The sequence below is a fragment of the Chiloscyllium punctatum genome, chromosome 5 (assembly GCF_047496795.1).
Source record: "Chiloscyllium punctatum isolate Juve2018m chromosome 5, sChiPun1.3, whole genome shotgun sequence".
NCBI lineage: Eukaryota > Metazoa > Chordata > Chondrichthyes > Orectolobiformes > Hemiscylliidae > Chiloscyllium > Chiloscyllium punctatum.
This window is the reverse complement of record NC_092743.1, coordinates 76,479,434-76,502,646: the sequence shown is the minus strand read 5'-3', so window position 1 is coordinate 76,502,646 and position 23,213 is coordinate 76,479,434. Positions and strand designations below refer to the sequence as shown.

General features: G+C 42.2%; 1 protein-coding gene across 4 annotated transcripts in view; it reads right to left on the bottom strand.

Moving 5' to 3' along the window:
* Positions 1 to 23,213, bottom strand: part of LOC140477175 (uncharacterized) — a 218,748-nt gene that overhangs the window by 25,994 nt on the left and 169,541 nt on the right. The window contains exon 10 of one of the 4 annotated variants that reach the window (XM_072570597.1): positions 4,207 to 4,303. The exons of 2 other annotated variants lie outside the window; for them this stretch is intronic. In XM_072570597.1, the coding sequence (XP_072426698.1) occupies positions 4,207 to 4,303 (97 nt within the window). Of the gene's footprint in view, positions 1 to 4,206; positions 4,304 to 6,175; positions 6,629 to 23,213 lie in introns of those variants that run through there. One more of the 4 variants, XM_072570599.1, reaches the window with a different exon arrangement.

The window sequence follows — 23,213 nt, the reverse complement described above, 5'->3', positions numbered from 1 at the left end:
CTTTCATTAGCAGGGGGATTGAGTTTATGCTGCAGCTCTACAGAGCACTTGCTAGACCACACTTAGAATATTGTGTTCAGTTCTGGTTGTTTCATTACAGGAAAGATGTGGAAGCTTGAGAGAGGGTGCAGAGGAGAGTTACTAGGTTGCTGCCTGGACAGGAGGGCATGTCTTATGAAGAAAGGTTGAGGGAGCTAGGGCTTTTCTCAATGGAGCAATGAGGATGAAAGGTGACTTGACACAGGTGGACAAGATGTTGAGAGGCATAAAGTGGATAGCCACAGACATTTTCCCATTGTGGAAATGTCTATCACTCGGGGGCATAATTGTAAGGTAATTGAAGGAAGGTTTTTAGGGAGATGTCAGAGGTAGGTTCTTTACAGAGAGTGCGGTGGATGCGTGGAATGGACACTTGGATAGGCACATGGAAGATAGTACAATGAAGGGTCTGTACGTTAGTCTGATCCTACAGCAGTGTAAGAGACTGGCACAACATTGAAGGTTGAGGGGCCTGTTCTGTCCTGTACTGTTCTATGATGCTTGCTGTCATATACAGGTGACTGAGAGAGTCAATTGGTCTCTCTAGAGTTAAGGACTCTTATCTCTGGCAGATGACAGTTAACTCTGGGGTCTTTGTCTAACTGTCCCGGCCTTTTATACTCTTGATGACAAAAATTTCTTACAATAGGATTAGTCCTATGTTGTGAAAGCCATCATATTTAAATTTAATAGGTTTTTGATATCTAGGTGCTTGGTTCAAACTAATTGGTTAAATTCAAAACCTGCTGCCTTGAGAAAAAAAAAACTGCTGGTTGGCTTGCTAACTGCACGGCTTTTCAAGACAAATGTTTCACTTCAGGTGCTCCCTGTTCCTGCAAACTTAAAGTTGCTCATGGATATCTATTTTAACTCTAAGCACCAAATAAAAAGCACCATCTTTTAAAGAAACCATCCCTTTGCCCACCCCCCACCGTCCCTACCGGCTTTTTACAATTTTACAAATACCAAATTCTAACTTCCTTTCTCCCAATCCACAATTACTCTATTCACTGCAAAACACCAAGACAGGATCTTTTATGTGTCCACAGTCTGATATTGTCAGTGGTAGCCGGAAGGCTAGCCATAAAGTTTAAAACCAGAGCAGACTCTCTTGTGGCGGCATGACCATATCCTCTTTACATAGCCCTAGCAGGGTTCGTGGTCCATTACTATTAGATATTTACTTCCATAAAAGTATTGATGGAACTTTCTCACCGAAGATGACCGCCAAACCTTTCTTTTCTGGGCATATCTTTGTTTGACATTTGCCAAAGTCTGGGAAGCATATGCTGTTGGGTGTTCATGTCCGTTGAGATCGTATGCGATCGTAATGTGCCAAGACCTTAGATGACATTAACTGCTTTTTCACTTCCTTAAAGGCTACGTCTTGGCTATGGGACCAATTCCAAGACCGATCCTTTTTTAATAGCTAGTGTAAGGGTGTTTACATATGAATTTTCTGTAATAATTCACCAACCCAAGGGAAGACCTAAGCTCCAGTTCAGATATGAGAGCTGGGGCACCTTTGATTGCACTCACTTTGTCTTCCAACAGATGTAACCTGGTCTTGTCAACTTTGTAGCCCATTTGAGGTGCCTAGAACACACATTTGTCCCTTCCAAGGCAGACACCCACTTTAGAGAAATACTTAAGCACCATGTCCAAGTGCTCTCAATGCAATTGATTAGCCTTCCCAGTTATTAGCATGTCATCCAGATAAATGGTGAACTGGGGTAGAGCTTGTAAAATATTCTCAATCATCTACTGAAAAATGGTACAGGCTAATGATAACCCAAAAGGAAGTATATTGTATATTAGTACAAACTCTTCTGGGTATTAATTGTAGCGTACTTCTGGGAATCCTCATCTATTCAAAACTGCAAGTTTGCTTAGCTCATATCCAGCTTTATGAAGGGCAGCCAGTTTTGCATACAAGTCCTCTATGGAGAGCTGCAAAACACAGTTTATGACATGTTTGAAATCCACATAAAGGCAAACCAACTTGTTGGCTTCACAGTTGGTATGACTGGTGCTGTCCATTCTGTAAACTATTACATTTGATGTTTCCATCACTTTCCAGCTTCTTGATTTCTGCCTCTACTTTTGACTGTGTGGCAGATAGCACTAGGCAGACCTTGCAGAATAGTGGAACTGGTTCTTGGTCAACATGTAAGGTAATCTTAGTCCCTTTCATAGTCCCAAGACCTTTCTGAAAATCTTCCACATATTTAACTTGGACTCAGTCAGGCAGCCATTTTTAAATTGAAGAATGTTGAGCCAATCAAGTTAACCTTTCTCAACCAATTTCACTCTAAGATTGGGCCTGAGCCATTACTACAATCAGTGGTAATTGAACCAGCTGCTTCTCATAAGAGACTCGAACTGAAGTTGTTCCCTTAACCTGCAGTAGTTCCCCGGTATAGATTCACAGGCTGGCCGAAGTCTTGCGCACACTTAAGGATTGGAGAATGAATCTTGGTAAAGACTGGTTCTGCAATCACTGATACAATATCAACCTCTATTAGAACTCGGTGACCAAATAAATGTTTATTTTGAATGGTTTGATTTGGATATTGCTAAGCAATCTTAACTGTTTCAAACTAGTTGAAGGTGGACTTTCCAGGATGTGCACTCTCCTGGGTACCAGCCAATGAGTTCTTTTACTCAGTTTAAGTTTGGTGGGACTCTTTTGCTGTTTCAAGTCTGCTAACTGCCAGCAACTACAAAGGCATGCCTGCACAGATCCTTGAGAAAAGATTAATCATTTGGCCAAGGCTTCAGTTTGTTTTGGGTTTGGCGTGGGCTGACCTAAAGTCCCTCTGTTCAGGATATGTCCTGAGTAAAGCTATGTAATTGCCTTCACTCAAGTAGTGATTCCCAAGCTCAGTCAGTCTGGTGAGGGTGTCCCCATTCATCAGAATAATCTGTAACTCAGATGCTCCACTTGCAGCATTTTCGAATGACAAAGCCAGTGGCACTGCCCGTTTGAAGTCCAGCTCGGCTTTAGTTATTAGGTGCTTTTGCATGGTCACATCATTAATTCTACAACCAGTCTCTCAGCACCTCTTGTGGGTTAAACACATACCTCTGGCAGTCATCTTAACCTCAGCAAAAATCACAATATGGATTCCCTGGTTCTCAAACTGCCAAGTAAAACCAATAGTTTCAGAACTAGATGTGGCTTGGAGTTGTAATAATCCTTGGCTAAATCCATCAATTCTTGAAAGCTTTGAATATCCGGCCACTCACAGTAAATTAGGGTTCTAATAACTGAAAAAGCTGTGGATCCACAAGCAGTCAGGAGAATTATTTATTACTTTTCATCTACCACAATGTCATTTGCCACTAAAAATAATGCATTCTTTCCATGTACTGGGCCTGGTCTTCGATGGCAGGATTGAACTAGTCAACCTTCCCAAATAGCGGCATGTTGCCAGAAATACTTACCCCAACTCAATGGCAATTGTTGCGAGCAAATCACTTCAGGGGCGCATTTTCCTCTTGTCGCCACTAAAATAACTCTATGAAAGCCAATATACCATCACTCATTCACCCTTTATTTACATGTGCATAGCACACGACACTGACCCAGCTAGCTCAGAGCCGACTCCTGAAGTGAACATAAGCCCTGAACCTCCTGTTTATATCTGTCAACCAGGACTCCCTGTTTGGACCAGGTTAACAGCCCCATCAGAGAATTTATATTCTGAGAGGTCCACCTGGCTGATCTTGTTCCAATCACTACAATACTCTTAATAAATTCAGATCACCACATTATTTTCAGAGTGAGACATCTTCCTTTAATGAGACTACTGCCTTACAACCCTGCCACTTATTTGCTGCTGTGTGAAGTGTTGCATAAACATATAAATTATTACACAAGTCCAAACGGACTTCTACCCTGAATTCAAATAGTTTTTTCTGATCTTCAGCAGGTTAAAAGGATTGATTAGATTAGATTACTTACAGTGTGGAACCAGGCCCTTCGGCCCAACAAGTCCACACCGACCCTCCGAAGAGCAACCCACCCAGACCCATTCCCCTACATTTACCCCTTCACCTAACACTACAGGCAATTTAGCATGGCCAATTCACCTAACCTGCACATTTTTTTGGACTGTGGGAAGAAACCGGAGCACCAACCATTCATTACAATATAGTTCTTACCTTATTCAAATGTTCAGGAAGCTGTTCATCATAATAATCTCCAGTGATTACTGTTATAGTAATTGCGTTGGACAGCGGTTTAAATTTCAGAATGTCTCTAATAAACAAGAATTGAACAATATAAAGATGTAGCTTCTTCAATAAGGATATAAATAGCTTACAAAACTAAAATACTGTGGGTGGTGGAATGCTCGAGAAAGTCAGCAGGTCTGGTGAGTCCAAGTTCTGAACTGAAGAACAGTCATGCCAGACTCGAAACATTAACTCCATTTTGATTTGATTTGGTTTATTGTAGTTATGTGTACCTAAGTATAGTGAAAAGCAGTACAGGCAGATCATAGCAAACAAGGACATCCAGATCATAGACTGCTTAGACAGAGTGAGGCATACAAGTCACACTGCACAGGCGGTGTGCAAAGCAAGATTAACATTAGCAAGATCAACATTATTTTAAATTAGAGCATTCATTTAGCAGGCTAATAATGCTGGGGAGACACTGTTCTTGAACCGGTTCATGTGTCTGTATTCAAGCTGTTGTATCTTATGTCTGACAGAAAAGATTGTGGGGGAGCATCATCAGTGTGGGAGGGGTCTTTGATGATGTTGGTAGCCTTTCCACGGCAACAAGAAGTATAAATGGAGTTCATGAATGGGAAGTTGGCTGGGCTATGCACACAACCTTCTGTAGTTTCTTCCGATCCTGGGCAGAGCAGCTGCCATACTAGGCAATTATGCACCTAGAGAGTATGTTTCTTATGGTGCCTCAGTAAAAGCTGGTGAGGTCTTTATGGACATGCCGAATTTCCTAAGCCATCTGAGGCAGATGAGTTGTTGTGGCTTCTTGACCGTTGCATATATGTGGGAAGACCAGGACAGACTGTCAGTAGGAACTTGGTTCTCTCAACTCTCTTAACTTTGGCTCCATTGATGTAGACAGGGGCACGTTCTCCTTCTTTCTTCCTGGCGTCCTTGATCGGTTCTTTTGTTTTTCTGACATTAAGCGAGAACTTGTTATTACTGCACCACAACACCAAGCCCTCCATCTCCTTTCTATATTCTGACTCAATGTTGTCTGATAGCCATCCCACCATGGTAGAATGGCTGTCATCAACAAACTTGTTCAGAATTTGGTGACATAGTCGTGGGTGTACAGGGAGTACAGAAGGGAGCTGAGAACACATTCTAGGGGGCTCCAGTGTTGAGGGTTCTCGTGGAGGAGGTGCAGTTGTTTATCTTTACTGATTGTAGTCTATGGGTCAGGAAGCGGAGGATCCAGAAGGCAGAGCCGGACCAAGGTGTCCGAGTTTTGAGATTATGGCATTGAAGGCAGAGCTGACGTTGATGAATAGGAGGGCTTTTGCCCAAACGTCGATTTTCCTGCTCCTTGGATACTGCCTGACCTGCTGTGCTTTTCCAGCACCACTCTAATCTAGACTTCATTGATGAATAGGAGTCTGACATAGGTGTCCTTGTTATCTAGATGTTCCAGGGATGAGTGCAAGGCTGGGAAATGGTGTCTGCTGTTGTTCCACTAGTAGGCAAATTGCAGGGGATCGAGGCAGACTGGGAGGCCATGACCAATGTCTCGAAGCACTTCATGATTATGGGGGTCAGAGCCACTGGGCGGTAGTCATAAAAATATATTGCAAGTGCTTTCTTTGGGATTGGGATGATTGCGGTCTTCTGGAAGAAGGTGGGGATTTTGGCTTGTAGGAGGGAGAGATTGAAGATGTCAGTGAATACCTCCCCCAGCTGGTCCATATAGGATGTAAGTGCACAGTCGGGGACTCCATCTGGGCCCGTCGCTTTCCTTGGGTTGACTCTCAGGAAAACCGAACGGATGTCTGTAGCAGTGATGGAAAGAACAAGTCCATCAGGAGTTGTAGGGGTAGGTGACATTGCGCCATTGGCATTCTGCTCGAACCGAACATAGGAAGCATTGAGCACATCAGAGAGAGTTATGTTTTTGTCTGCTATCTTGCTCTGCTTCATTTTGTTTCTTGTTACATTGAGTTGGCATTGCCTAGCGGGTATCCGTATGGCTGGTTTAGGCCTATGATTTGGTCAGTACTGCCTCTTGCCATCTCTGATAGCTTTGCAGAAGTCATATCTGGATTTTCTGCAGAGGTCTGGATTGTTCGACCTGAATGCTGCACACCTGGTCTTCAGAGTGGATTTCCCGGTTTGTTCAAGGTTTCCAGTTGGGGAACACCTACATTGACTTCGTTGGCATGCAATCCTCCACGTATTTGCTAATGAAATTGTGATGCGGTGGCATATTCACCTGGATTTTCCACTGAGTACTTGAATACAGTCTGGTCCACCTCTTCCAAGCAGTCCCTGAGACACTGTTCTGCTGCCTTGGACCAGCATTGTACTACTTTATGTGAAGGATCCTCCCGTTTCAACTTCTGTTTGTAAGCTGGAAGGCAGAACAGAGCGTTGTGATTTGATTTTCTGCTGTCTAAACAGGGGATAAAGCGATAGGTGTCTTTGATGGTTGTGTAGTTGTGGTCCAGGATGTTTGATCCTCTTGTGGGCAGGAGACATGTTGGTGCTCTCCACTGATGCTGCCAGATGTGCTGAGTTTCCCCAGAATTCCCTGAGTTCATTTTGTATAAATTTCTTGCCTGAAACTCTTCAGATTACAATGCAATATTTTAAAAAGGGAATAATTTCATAAAATTCTCTATCCTCCTTTCATCTGAGACCCTTGGAAAAATGGAATTCTTATTCTTAATGATTATCTTTGTTTGGAAAATGAAATATTAGTTACTATTTCTTTTATGAAATGCAGAAAATATTGTTCTGAATATTAACTTTGCGATTGCACCTCAAAACACTAACAAAAACAGTTCAGATTTACACACAATTACCAGAATTATGTTCCACCACAAGCTTTTCGATTCTTTAAAAAAAGGTATTTTCAATGTGAAATATTCAAATACATTGATGAGTACAATTTTCTATCTAAATGACATATCGTTTTATGCCCAAATTCTTTCACTTAACACCATCAAGGCCTCACTGCACTTGAGACACAATACTTCAGAATTCTCCTTGCATCACGTAACTATTCCAAGGGCAAACATTTCAGACAAGTAAAATTTCATAAAGGAACCAAAAATTCAGTTTAAAGAGCAAGATAAAAGCTAGGAATTCTGCAACAATAACTCACCTCCAGACTCCCCAAAGTCTGTCCACCATCTGCAAGTCACAATTCAGGAGTATGATGGAATGCTCCCCACTTGCCTAGATGAGTGTAGCTCCATCAACACACAAGAAGCTCAACACTCTTCAGGACAGAATGGCCCACTAACTGGCACCAACTTGAACATTTATTCCCTTCACCATTAGCATCGTAGAGGTAGTAGTGTGCACCACAGAAAAGATGCACTGCAGCATTTCACCAAAGATCTTTTTACAGCACCTTCCAAACCCATGATCTCGACCACCTAGAAGGGCAGATGCATAGGAGCACCAATGCCTGGAGGTTCTCCTTTAAGTCACACAACATCTTGACTTGGAGCTATCTCACTGATCCTTTACTGTCGCTGCACCAAAATTCTGGAATTACTTCTGCTCCCTAACAGTACACTCCCTACTGGAAGTGTGCCTATACCACACAGTATACAATATACAGTTGTTCAAACAGCAGCTTACCACCATCTTTTCAAGGGTAATTAGGGATGGGTATTAAATGCTGACCTAGCCCATATCCTGCAAAGAAATGAAAAATATGCCCAGATGCAAAATGGAAAGGAGCTTGAATTAAGAATAATCAGTAATAAGATCCTTAGTTTCTCTGTTGATCATGTGCAACACTGACGTTGATTTCACAAAAATATATCTACACCAGCAGATGGATTTTCACCTGCAGTAAAATGTAGGAGAAAATAAGAATTCACACTGGGAACAGTATTCTGCACTATTCTTTCTGAGAAAGTTTCTCCCTTTTTTAATGTCTTAAAGGACTGTGAGCTCAACCATTAATCACGAATCAGCCTCACTGAGTCTGCATTTTCACAGAGGTTTGCACTTTAGCTAAAAGTACACTGAATCATTGGATCATTCATTTTTAAATTCATTCATCGGATAAGGATTTATTGCTTATTCCCAATTGTTCACTGGGCAGTTAAGAGTCAACGACATTGTTGTGGGTCTGGAGTCATATTTTCGCTAGACCAGGTAAAGTTGACAGTTTCCTTCCCCAAAGGACATTGGTGAACCAGGTGTTTTTACGACAATTGGCAATGGATTCATGGTCATCATTACACTCTTCATTCCAGATTTTATTGAAATAAAAATCCACAATCTGCCATGGTGGGATTCGAATCTAGGTCTTGGGATTAACAGTCAGCAATAATATCACAAGGCCGTCGCCTGCCCCTATATCTGTAAACACAGCTTTCATTTCATAGATTTTTGCTGGCAGGAGAAAGAGGGTGAGATGTGATTCACAAATGTGGGAATCCTGAACCCAGCAGGATCATTTGAACTCAGTACAGACTTCAAATGGACCCGTTTTTTGCTGAATTGCATGCATACAATGTGTGATTTATATTGAGGAAATGTAATGCTGTTGAAATATTTCAAATCCTGCTCTGTACATACTGCTGGAAAAAACTTCCTGCTCCTTCTTGGAGTTTTAAACAAGGCTCACAATATAAATAGCTGTTCATTGACAAAGGGAAAGAAGACATTGGTAGAAGTAGTGTATAGGCCGCCAACAGTAGCTATACAAGGCAACACAGGGAAACAATAAATTGGACATAATGATTACCAAACAAAGCAAGTCATGGGTAACATCAATCTTCATGTAGATTGGATAATTAATTTGGCAGAGGACATCACGAGGAAAAATCCATAGAGTGTATCTGGGACAGTTCCAGAACTAGAGGACATAGGTTTAGGATAAGAGGGGAAAAATTTAAAAGGGACCGAAGGAGCAACTTTTTCACGCAGAGGGTCATGCATGTATGGAATGAGCTGCTGGAGACTGTATAATTACAACATTTAAAAGGCATCTGGATGGGTACATGAATAGGAAGGGTTTAGAGGATATGGGCCGAGTGCTGGCAATTGGGACTAGATTAGGTTAGGATATCTGGTCAACATGGATGGGTTGGACCGAAGGGTCTGTTTCTATCTGTACATCTCTATGACTCTAAGAATATATGGTGGATCCACAGAGGGATCAGGCTATTTTGGAACTGGTGATTTCTAAATAATGCAGGTTTAATAAATGATGTAAAAGATCCCCTCAAAAACAATGACATAATGTAGTTGAATGTAGTATTCAGTTTAAGTGGGAGGAACATCGGTCAGGAACAACTGTGCTAAGTTTAAATAGGATAATTACAAAGGAATTATGACAGAAACGGCTTGGAATAGGAGTTTAGCAGCAAAGAACAATGATGGGCATTTCAGAAAATTATTCATGGCCCACAGCAAAGACAAATTCCATTGTAAAAGAAGGATTCTTTTAGGGATAAGCCAATTATGTTAATCATGGTAGACAAGAACAGCATCAGATTGAAAAAATAAACATATAATGTGGCAAAGGTTTGTGGTAGGTCAATGATGTGTGAAAGTTTTAAAGAACAACAAAAGTCAATCAAAAGCATAATAAATATAGTTAAAAATCACACAAACTCACATTATAGTCCAACAGGTTTATTTGGAAGTACAAGCTTTCGAAGCTCTGGTGTTGTGTGATTTTTAACACTGTCCGCCCCAGTCCAACACCGGCACCTCCACATCATAATAAATATAGTTTATATTGGGGAAGTAAGGTTATGTTGGAGTTCCATATGGTTCGGGGACAGCAGGAATACTGTGCTCACTTCCAGTCACCGAATAATGGGAAAGATGTACTTGGACTGGTGGATGTGCAGAGGAGATTCACCAGTATGTTGTCTGGGATTGAGTGCTTTAGCTATGAACCTTACAGATTACTTTACAAATTACTTACAGTGTGGAAACAGACCCTTTGGCCCAACAAGTCCACACCAACCTGCCAAAGCGTAACTCACCCAGACCCATTCCCCTACATTGACCCCTTCACCTAACACGACGGGCAATTTAGCATGGCCAATTCACCTAATCTGCACATATTTGGATTGTGGGAGGAAACCGGAGCACCCAGAGGAAACCCAAGGAGACACGGGGAGAATGTGCAAACTCCACACAGAGTGTCGCCTGAGATGGGAATTGAACCCGGGTCTCTGGCGCTGTGAGGCAGCAGTGCTAACCACTGTGCCACCGTGCCGCCCTAAGTATTATCTTTTGTTTAGATTAGATTATTTACAGTGTGGAAACAGGCTCTTCAGCCCAACCAGCCCACATCAACCCTCCGAAGAGCAACCCACCCAGACCCATTCCCCTACATTTACCCCTTCACCTAACACTACGGGAAATTTAGCATGGCCAATTCATCTAACCTACACATCTTTGGACTGTGGGTGGAAACCAGAACACCCGGAGGACGTGCAAACTCCACACAGACAGTTGCCTGAGGCAGGAATTGAACCCGGGTCTCTGGCGCTGTGAGGCAGCAGTACTAACCATTGTGCCACTGTGCCACCAGCTCGGGTGAAGAGAGGGAGAAATGAGGTAAGCTCGGGTGATTTTCTTTGGAACAACATAAGAGATCTCCTTGGAAACAGTGACCATAACGTGGTAGAATTTAGCTATCAGTATGAGAAACAACTGTGCTAAAATGAATTGAGACCAATTACAAATGAAATGAGGGCACAGCAGGCTGGAGTCAACTTGGGAAGTCTAGCAGCAAAGATGGTTGAAGAACAATGACAGACATTTAAGAAAATAGTTAATGGCTCACAACAAAGACATGTTCCAGTGAGAACTGTCTTTTCTTTTCTTTTTTTTAATTTTCTCAATAACAAAGACAGAAAATACATTTTCAGGGTACACTTGCAATCAATAACAAAACAGACAAAAGTTTTCTCAAATATATAAAAAGGAAGAAAAAAGCCAAAGTGAACATAGGCCTCTTAGAGAATAAGGCTGAGGAAATAAGACAGGGAACTAGGAAACAGCAGAGGAGTTAAATGAATACTTTACATCAGTCTTCACAGTAGAAGATAGAAGCATGAAAGTAGAGCAGTGGATATGGTGTACATGGATTCTAGCAAGGCATTTGATAAGGTTCCCCATGGTAGGCTCATTCAGAAAGTATGGAAGCATGGGATACAGGAGAAATTTGGCTGTCTTAATATAGAATTGGCTGACCCATAGAAGGCAGAAGGTGGTAGTAGATGGAAAGTGTTCAGTCTGGAGCTTGGTGACCAGTGGTGTTCTGCAGGGATCTGTTCTGGGACCTCTGCTCTTTGTGAGTTTTATAAATGACTTGAACGAGGAAGTGGAAGGGTGGGTTAGTATGTTTGCCGATGAAACAAAGGTTGGTGGAGTGGTGGATAGTGTGGAGGGCTGTTGTAGATTTCGACGGGTCATTGACAGGATTCAGAACAGGGCTGAATCCTGGTAGATGGAGTTCAACCTGGAAAAGTGTGAAGTGCTTCATTTTGGAAGGTCGAATTTGAATGCAGAATACAATGTTAAAGGCATGATTCTTGGCAGTGTAGAGGAACTGAGGGATCTTGGGGTCCACGTCCATAGATCCCTCAAAGTTGTCACACAAGTTGATAGGGTTGTTAAGAAGACATATGTTGACTTTCATTAGTTTAGGAGCTGCAAGGTTATGCTGCAGCTCTATAGAGCCCTGGTTAGAATACCACACTTGGAATGTTGTATTCAGTTCTGGTCACCTCATTATAGGATGGATGTGGAAGCTTAAGAAAGGGTGCAGAGGAGATTTACCCAGATGCTGCCTGGAATGGAGGGTTTGTCTTATGAAGAAAGGTTGAGAGGGCTAAGGCTTTTCTCAATGGAGCAAAGAAGGGACAGAGGCATCTTGATAGAGGTGTACAAGATGATGAGAGACACAGATAGAATGCATAATCAGAGGCTTTTTTCCAAGACGGAAATGGCTATCACGAGGGGGCATAATTTTAAGGTGATTGGAGGAAGGCTTAGGGAAGATGCCAGAGACTGGTTCTTTACATAGAGTGGTGGGTGCATGGAATGCATTGCCAGCGTTGGTATTAGAGTCAGATACATTAGGGACATTTATGCGACTCTTGGATTGGCACATGGAAGATAGTAAAATGAATGGCATGTTGGTTATTTTGATCTTAGAGTAGGTTAAAAGGTTGGCACAACATCAAGGATTGTACTGTTCTAAGGCACTAATAGCATTCCAAAATGACTAAATATTCAAAAGCAATAGGAGATGAGGAAATAAATATGAAGGACTTATGTTCTTCGGATGCTGCCTGACTTGCTGTGCTTTTGACTCTGATCTTCAGCATCTGAAGCCCTCACTTTTTCCTAAAGGCTGATATGTCTGGGACAAAGTCCCACCGTACTGAGGTGGCCCTTTTAAACAGGATATCGTATTGAGCTTTGGAACTTAGAACACAGAACAAATGCAACATAGGAACAGGCTCTTTGGCTAAACATTTCTGCACCAACCATGATGTTAGTCTAAACTTATCCCATTTCCTTGCACATGGTCCATATCCTTCTATTCTCTGCTTGTTCCTAACTGTCGAACTGCCTGTTAAGCATTGCTGTCATATCTGTTTCTACCACCTCCCCTAGTAGTACATTCTAGGCATGTATGACCCCCTATGAAAAAAACACTTTCCTCATAAATCTCCTTTGAACTGTCCCCCTCTCACTTAAACCTAAGCCCCCTAGGATTTGACATTTTCAACTTTGGCAAAGAGACTCCAACTGTCCATCCTATGCAGGCCTCTCAGTTTTATATACATCTATGATGTCATCCCTCAGCCTCTGAAGTTTGAGTGAAAACAAATGAAGTTTGTCCAACCTTCCTTTATCGCTAATGCACTCCAATCTAGGCAACATTCTGATAAACGTTGTTTGCACCCTCTACAAAGCGTCCACATTCTTCCAAATTGTGTGATCAGAACTATACACACTTTTCTAATTATGGGCTAACTTTAGTCTTATGCAATGCAACATGAGTTGCCAACTTTTTTACTCAATGCCCTGACCGATGAAGGCAAGCATGCTACATGCTTTATTTACAACTTTGTGTTGCCATTTTCAGGGAGCAATAGACTTGGACCCCATAATCCCTCTGTAAATCAATACTCCAATGCAATTTATAGTATTCTTTCCCCTTGCATGTGACCTCTCAAAATGCATTACCTGTCACTTGTCTGAATTAAGATCCACTTGTGATTTCTCTGTCCAAATTTCCAAATTTGTTATATGACTATGATAGGGTTATACCAAAGGCCAGCAGGAATAGAGTGACAGATATGTAAACAGATCATGGTAAAATGTAAAAACAGAGTTGTGGTGTGGGTGACTTTAATTTCCCCAGTATTCACTGGGACTCAATGCCAGTGGCATGGATGGTGCAGAATCTGTAGGTACATCCAGGAGGATTCTTGAAACAAAATACAGATCGCACAACTAGGAAACGGCCCATATTATATATGTATACCTATTCAAATGTCTTTTAAATGCTGTATCTGTACCTGCATCTACCACTTCCTCTGGCAGTACATTCCAAATATGAACTACCCTTTGTGTGAAAAACTTGCCTCTCAAGTCCCTTTTAAATCTTTTTCCTCTCGCCTTAAAAGTATGCCCTCTAGGTTTGAACTCCCCTATAAGGGGGAAAAGGCTTTTTTCATTGATCTCATCTATGCTCGTCATGATTTTTAAAATATCAATAAGGTCACTCCTTATGCTTCAATGAAAACAGTCCTGGCCTATTCAGCCTCTGCATACTACTTAAACCTTCCAGTGCCAACAATATATTTTCTAAATCTTTTCCAAACCCTCTCCAATCATATATTATCCTTCCTGTAGCAGGGCAACTATAACTGCACACAGTATTCCAGAAGTGGCCTCACCAACGTTCTATACAACCTCAACATGAGTCCCAAATCCTGTGTCAATGGTCTGAGCAATGAAGGCAAGTAAGCCAAATGCCTTCTTAACCACCCTGTCTACCTGTGACACAACTTTAAAAGTACCTGCATCCCTTGGTCTCTTTGTTCAACTGTGTAAGTCCTGCTCTTGTTTGTTTTACCAAAAAGGCAATGCCCTGCTATTATCCAAATCCCTTTGTAATCTCAAATCACCTTCTTAATTGTTTGCTATACAATCAATATGGGTGTCAGCCATAAATTTATTAACCATGCCTCCTGACTTTTTATTCAAACTGTTTATATAAATGACAAACATAAGATCCAAACCACATGCTATTTCCACATATGTATAAACCATGAATTCTGTTAAAGCTCTTTTCAATAGACAATAGATAATAGGTGCAGGAGTAGGCCATTCAGCCCTTCGAGCCTGCACCGCCATTCAATATGATCATGGCTGATCATTCCTAATCAGTATCCTCTTCCTGCCTTATCTCCATAACCCTTGATTCCACTATCTTTGAGAGCTCTATCCAACTCCAGAGACTGGGCCTCCACTGCCCTCTGGGCAGAGCATTCCACACAGCCACCACTCTCTGGGTGAAGAAGTTTCTCCTCATCTCTGTCTTAAATGGTCTACCCCGTATTTTTAAGCTGTGTCCTCTGGTTCGGCATTCACCCATCAGCGGAAACATGTTTCCTGCTGCCAGAGTGTCCAATCCTTTCATAATCTTATTGTCTCAGTCAGATCCCCTCTCAGTCTTCTAAACTCAAGGATATACAAGCCCAGTCGCTCCAGTCTTTCAGTGTAAGGTAATCCCGCCATTCCAGGAATTGACCTCGTGAACCTACGCTGCACTCCCTCAATAGCCAGAATGCCTTTCCTCAAATTTGGAGACCAGAACTGCACACAGTACTCCAGGTGTGGTCTCACCAGGGCCCTGTACAGCTGCAGAAGCACCTCTTTGCTTCTATACTCAATTCCTCTTGTTATGAAGGCCAGCATGCTATTAGCCTTCTTCACGACCTGCTGTACCTGCATGCTTGCCTTCATTGACTGGTGTACAAGAACACCCAGATCTCTCTGTACTGCCCCTTTACCTAAATGGATTCCATTGAGGTAGTAATCTGCCTTCCTGTTTTTGCCACCAAAGTGGATAACCATACATTTATCCACATTAAACTGCATCTGCCATGCATCTGCCCACTCACCTAACTTGTCCAGGTCACCCTGTAATCTCCTAACATCCTCATCACATTTCACCCTGCCACCCAGCTTTGTATCATCAGCAAATTTGCTAATGTTATTGCTGATACCATCTTCTATATCATTAACATATATTGTTAAGAAGCTGCGGTCCCAGCACGGATCCCTGCGGTACCCCACTGGTCACTGCCTGCCATTCCGAAATGGAGTCGTTTATCACTACCCTTTGTTTCCTATCAGCCAACCAATTTTCAATCCAATCTAGTACTTTCATTACCATAATTTTGACAAAGGTATGATGCAAACTGTGTTCATTCATGTTACAGTAGTAATTAGATTCCCTACAGCGTGGAAACAGGCCCTTCAGCCCAACAAGTCCATACCTACCCTCTGAAGTGTAACCCACCCAGACTCATTTCCCTCTGACTAAAGCACCTAATACTATGGGCAATTTAGCCTGGCCAATTCACCTGACGTACACATCTGTGGACTATGGGAAGAAACCAGAGCACGCGGAAGAACATACAAACTCCACACAGACAGTCGCCTGAGTCTGGAATCGAACCTGGGTGCTGTGAGGCAGCAGTGCTAACCACTGGGCCACCATGCCGCCACTGTACCACTGAGAAAAGTTTTGATTATACACTTTCCATTCATGATCACTGGGTAGCAATCAGAATAAGAAACAGTGGTTGATTTTTTTTTTAAAAACTAACAATCCTATCCTTGCTAAAGCAAATTGTGGCACCTTCATTACTGCATGAGGTGATGCATTTGGGGCGATCTAACAGAGGAAGGAAGTAAATAGTAAATGGGAGATCCATTAGTGGCATAGAGCAATCTAAGTGTCCAGGCCAGGGGCAATTCCCTGAAAGTGACAACACAAGTGGATAAGGCAGCCAAGAAGGCATACAGCATGCTTGCCATCAATGTTTAGGATATAGAATATAAAAATTGGCAAGCCATGTTGCAGATGTATAAAACTTTAGTTAGGCCACATTTGGAAAAGTTCAGGTCGTCCCACTATCAGAATGATGTTGAGGCTTTGGATAGGATACAGAAATTATTCACTATGATATTGCCTGGTTTGAAGGGTATTAGATATGAAGAGAGAATGGACAAATTTGGTTCATTTTCAATTGAACATTGAAAAATGGATGGGCGACCTGATAGAACTGTATAAAATTACAACAGAAATTCATAGAATGGATAGTTGGATGCTTGTTTCCCCCAGGGTAGCAATGTCAAATACCACAGGAAATATGTTTAAGGTAAAAAAAAAGGGCTAAGTTTAAAGAAGATGTGAGAGACAATTTTTTTTATATAGAGGGTGTATGTGCCTCAAATCTGCTGCCAGAGGAGGTAGTAAAGGTGGATAAATAGCAATGTTTTAAGAGCAATGTTAACTTGACTCATATATAAATAGGCAGGAAATAGAGGAATACAGATGGCATTGAGGCACATGTTTTTCAGTTTAGAGAAGGGCATCATGTGGCAGCATAGTCTTGATGGGCCAAAGGGCCTGTTCTTGTGCTATACTCTTCTTTGTTCTGGGGGATGACAAATGCCCAGGTGCTGATGTGCTTCATCATATTATTTAAAAGCAGCAGCTACTAAGATAATTAATACACTGAATCACAGAATCACTACAGTGTGGAAACAGGTTATTCAGCTAACCCTCCAAAGAGCATCCCTCACAGAACCAGTGACAACCTATCCCTGTAAACCCGCATTTCCCATAGCTAATGCAGCTTGCCTGCATATCCCTGGACACTTTGGACGATCTAGCATGGCCAATCTGCCTAACCTGCACTTCTTTAAACTGTGGGAAGAAACTGGAGCACCTGAGGGAAACCCAGACAGACACATGAGAACATGCAAATTTCACACAGTCATCCAAGTCTGGAATCGAACCTAGGTACCTGGTGCTAACCACTGAGCCACTGTGCTGCCCTCTGTTTTAATTTTGTAAAAGTCCCTAAAGTTTGGTAAGATCTTATTAGATTTGAAGATAAAAAACGTAATTCGTGTAATCAATCTGGAGGGAAAGTAGGGAACTCCAGTGAAGTTAGCTTAGTATGTCATAAGAAAAAGGTTAGAAACTTATAAAAAACAAATATTAGCAGGCCAGTGAGATGTAAGTTAAAGCTCATCAACCAGAGTCAACATAGTTATGTAAAAAGGAAATTGTGTTTGATCAAACCAGTGGAATTACTTAAGGATGTAACATGTGAGGGACAGTTGCATCTGAACTGCAGTGGGACCAATATCTTGATGGCCAGGTTTGCTAGTGCAACAAGGGAAGGTTTAATGTAGATTAATAGAGGAGTGGGATCCTCAACAGCAGGGAGGCAAGCGCGAGGCTGGAAGGAGATACACTAATTAGGAAGAGTAAAGTGAGGCTGGAACACGACAGGGTACAAAAAATACCTGTTGGATTAAAATGCATCTATTTCAATGCAAGAGGGCTGGCAGTTAACACTGATGAACACAGGGCATGGATAGGTACATGGGATTGGGATATTATAGCCATTACAGAAACATGGCAAAGGGAGGGACAGGACTGGCAGCTTAATGTGTCAGCGTGCAGGTGCTTTAGACAGGACAGAAGTGGTGGAAAGTGGGGAGGGGGAGTTGCATTTTTGATTAAGGTCAGTATCAAAGCATTAGATTTAGATTAGATTTAGATTTAGATTAGATTACAGTGTCGAAACAGGCCCTTCGGCCCAACAAGTCCATACCGCCCCGCCGAAGCGCAACCCACCCATACCCCTACATCTACCCCTTACCTAACACTATGGGCGATTTAGCATGGCCAATTCACCTGACCTGCACATCTTTGGACTGTGGGAGGAAACCGGAGCACCCGGAGGAAACCCACGCAGACACGGGGAGAACGTGCAAACTCCACACAGTCAGTCGCCTGAGGCAGGAATTGAACCCAGGTCTCTGGCGCTGTGAGGCAGCAGTGCTAACCACTGTGCCACCATGCCGCCCACATTAATCAGAGATAAAATAACTGAAGAACCAGTCAATGAAGCTTTGTGGGTGGAGCGAAGAAATAAGAAGGGGATTGTGATGTTATTGGGTTTGTACTATGGGCCCTGAAATTGTCAACAGGAATTAGAGGAACAAATATGCAGGGAGACTGGAGAGACTTGCAAGAGCAATAGCGTTGTCATTTTAATTTTCCTAACATCGACTGGGACTGCCATAGTGTTAAGGACTTAGATGGGGTGGAACTTGCTAAGTGCATTCAGGAAAGTTTCCTCAACCAGTATATAGATTATCCTATTCGGGAAGGGCAAACTTGGGAAATCAGGCAGGACAGGTGACTAAGGTGATGGGTGGGGGCAGCACCTTGGGACCAGTGACCATAATCCTATTAATTTTAAAACAGTTATGGAAGGAGACAAAACTGGTCACTGGGCTCCAGGCTGAATACTTTCCATTTACTATCACCCTGTTTTCTGTGGCCAGCCAAATCTCTATCCAGACAACTAAATTTCCCTGCATCCCATGCCTCCTTACTTTCTGAATGAGCTTAAAATGGGGAACCTTATCAAATGCTTGCTAAAATCCATTTACATCACATCCACTGCTCTACCCTTAATCAATGTATTTTGTTATATCCTTAAAGAATTCAATAAGGCTTTTGAGGTATGACCTGCCATCTCTAATCAAGCTAGGCTTTTCCAAATTATCATAAATCTCAGAATCCTCTTCAATAATTAGCCCATTATCGACGTAAGACTGACTGGTCTGTAATTCCCAGGGCTTTCCCTATTCCCTTTCTTGAACAAGGGAATAGCATTTACCACCCTCCATTCTTCTGGCACCATTCCAGTGTACAGTGAAGACACAAAGATCATAGCGCAATCTCTTCCCTCTTTTCCCAAACCAACCTTGGATATATTCCGTCTGGCTCAAGGGACTTATCTATCCTCATGTTTTTCAAAATTTCCAGCACATCCTCCTTCTTAACATTAATCTGTTTGAGCATATCAGACCTTTTCACACTGTCCTCACAAATGACAAGATCCCTCTCACCAGTGAATATTGAAGCAAAGTCTTCATTAAGGACCTCCTCTACCTCCAGGCACAAGTTCCCTCCACTATCCCTGATCGGCCCTTCCCTCACTCTGACCATCCTCTTGTTCCTCACATAAGTGTAGAACACCTTGGGGTTTTCCTCAATTCTACCCACCAGGGTTTTTTCATGTCTCCTTCTAGCTCTCCTAAGTCCATTCTTCAGTTCCTACCTGGCTATCTTGTAACCCTCTAGACCCCTGTATGATCCTTGCTTCCTCAACCTTAAGTAAGCTTCCTTCTTCCTCTTGACCAGATGTTCCACATCTCTTGTCATCCAAGATTCTTTCACCTGACCATCCCAAACCTTTCCAGCACTCGCAAGTGCTCCCTAAATAACCTCCACATTTCTGTTGTGCATTTCCCTGAGAACATCTCTTCCCAATTTATGCTCCACAGTTGGTAAACTACTTGAGAAGATTCTGAGATAAGATATACACGCCTTTGAAAGACTAGGTTTAGGAATAGTCCCATGCATGGCTTTATGAATGGGAAGTCATGCCTCACAAATGTTTTAGAGATCTTTGATAAAGCGACCAGGGAGGTGGTAGACATAATCTATATGGAGTAGTGCTGGAAAAGCACAGCAGGTCAGGCAGCATCTGAGGAGCAGGAATTCCTGCTCCTTGGATGCTGCCTGAACTGCTGTGCTTTTCCAGCACTACTCTAATCTTGACTCTGATCTCCAGCATCTGCAATCCTCACTTTCGCATAGTCTATATAGAACCAAAGTGTGGCACTGGAAAAGCATAGCAGGTCAGGCAGCATCTAAGGAGCAGGAGACTCGACGTTTTGGGCATAAGCCCTTCATCTGCAGTCCTCACTTTTTCATAGTCTACATGGATTTCAGTAAGCCCTTTGATAAGGTTCCACATGGTACATTGCTCTGGAAGGATAGATCACATGGGACCCAGGGGAAGCTGACATATTGGATACACAACTGGCTTGATGGAAGGAGGCACTCTGTCTTCTTCCCAGTGTTGGGGAATCAAAGATTAGAGGGCTGCAGTGTAAGGTTAGAGAAGAAAGAATAAAAGAAAACCTGATCGGCAACGTTTTTTACACAGAGGGTCATATACGTATGGAATGAGCTGCCAGTGAAGTGACTGAGGCAGGTACATTAACAACATTTAAAAGGCATTTGGCGAAATACATGGATAGGAAAGATTTAGAAGGATAAGGGCCAAGTGCAGGTGTTAGCGTGGATGTATGTTTTGGAGAGGTATGGGGCAAAGGGCCTATCTCCATATTATAGGGATCTGTAACTCTATGTGATTTAGATAAAGGGGAATCAGAAGATTGGCTAGCTAACATGAAGCACAGACTAGGAATAAAAGTCTTTTCCTGGCTGTTAGATATAATGAGTGCCACAGGGATCAGCGCTGGGGCCTCACCTATTCATAATTTTAATAAAGGGTGTGGATGAAGGGATCAAATGTGTGGTTGCCAAATTTGTTGATGAGGATATAAGCAGCCTAAAAATATGAAAATAGTCATTTTGGCAGGAAGAATAAAAAGCATTTTGGTTGAATGATGAGAGATTGCAGAACTACAGGAGGCAGAGAGATCTGGTGTCCACATACATGAACCCCAAAAGGTTAGCATGCAGGTTTAACAAGTTATTAAGGAAGCCAACAGAATGTTAAAATCACACAACACCAGGTTAAATTCCAACAGCTCCTTCATCAGGTGGTTGTGTAATTTTTTAACTTTGTACACCCCAGTCCAACACCAGCACCTCCAAATTAGAAGAGAATGTTATCATTTATTGTGATGGCGTAAATTGAAAAGCACTCGCCTTTTTCAAAATAACAAAACTTGTATTTATATGTGTTTGACAGAACACAATGCCTTGTCTCAGAACCTATTTTTTTCTGTGATACACCATATACAGTTTTGAATTGAACACAGAACATTACAGTGTAGGAATGGGCCCTTCGCGCAACCATATTCTGCCGAACATGATACCAAATTACACTAATCTCTTCTGCCTGCCATGTCCCTCCATTCCTTGCATATTTATGTGCTTATCTAAAAGTTGCTTAAATGTCCTGATCATATCTGCCTCCATCATCACCCATAACAATACGTTCCAGACTCCTATCAGTCTCTTTGTAAACAACTTGCCCTTTGCATCTCCATTGAATGTTAACCCCTCCTGCCTTAAATACACGCCTCCTAGTTCTAGACATTTCAACTCTGGCAAAAAGATTCTGTCAACCCTATCTATTTTGTAGACTTTTATCGAGCATCCCCTCAGCCTCCACCACTCCAGAGAAAACAACCAGAGTTTATCTAGCTTCTTATTTTGACTCAAACCCTTTAATCTAGGTAGCATCCTGATAAATCTCTTCTGCACAGTCTACAAAGCCAACACATGCTTTCTGTAATGTAGCAACCAGAATTGAACGCAATACTCGAAGTGTAGCCTAATTAAAGTCTTATAAAGCCACAACATAACATCCTGATTCTTATACTCAATCCTCCGACCAATAAAGGCAAGCATGCCATATGCCTTCTTTACCATCCTATCTACTTGAGTGGCCACTTTCAGGGAGCTATGGACTTGAACCCCAAGATCCCTAGGTACATCAGTGCAGTTCAGGGTCCTGCCAACAACTATATTTTTCCTTAACATCTAATCTCCCAAAGTGCAGCACCTCATACTTACCCAAATTAAACTCCATCTGCCATTTCTCCACCCATATCCACAACTGATACTACACTAAATCCTTTGATAACATTCTTCACTATCGACTGATTTTTGTATCATCTGCAAACTTACCAACGCAGCCATCTACATTTGCAGCCAAATCATTTATATAGATCACAAACAGCAGAGGTCCCAGTACAGATCCCTGCAGAACACCATTAGTCAAAGACCTCCAGCCTGAAAAACACCCTTCCACCACTCTCTGTTTTCTATGAGCAAGCCAATTCTGAATATTTGCGGCCAAGTCATCTTAGATCCAATGCATCTTAATCTTCTGGAAGAGCCTATGTGGGATCTTGTCGAAAGCCTTACTAAAATCCACATAGACAACCTCCACTGCTCTATCCTCATTGATCACCTTCGTCACCTGCTCAAAAAATTCGATCAAGTTAGTAAGACATGACTTGCCTAAGACAAAGCCATGCTGATTGTCCCTAATTAGGCCATATCCTTCCAAATGCGCTTGAACCCTATCCCTAAGAATTCCATCCAATATCTTCCCAACCACCGATGTGAGAAGTAATGGTCTATAGTTTCCAGGATTGTCCCTATTTCTCTACTTGAACAGAGGAACAACATTAGCTATTCATCAGTTCTCCAGGACCTCTCCACAGGCTAGTGAGGACACAAAGATCTTGGTTAAGGCCCCAGCAATCTCCTCTCTTGCCTCTCTCAATAACCTGGGGAAGATATCATTGGGCCCTGGGGGCATATCCACCTTCATGCGCTTCAACAGACCCAACATCACTTCTTTGTCCATCTCAAAATGTCCCAGCCTATTGCCATGCTGCACACAAATCTCACTACCCTCCATATCCTTCTTCACATGAATACTGATGCAAAGTACTCTTTTAGGATCTCACTTACATCCTCTGCCTCCAAGCACAAGTTCCCTTCTTTATCCTTGAGTTGTCCCATTTTCTCCCTACTTATCCTCTTGTTTTTAATGTATAGAATGGCCTGTGGATTCTCCTTAATCCAACTTGCCAAGGTCATTTCATGG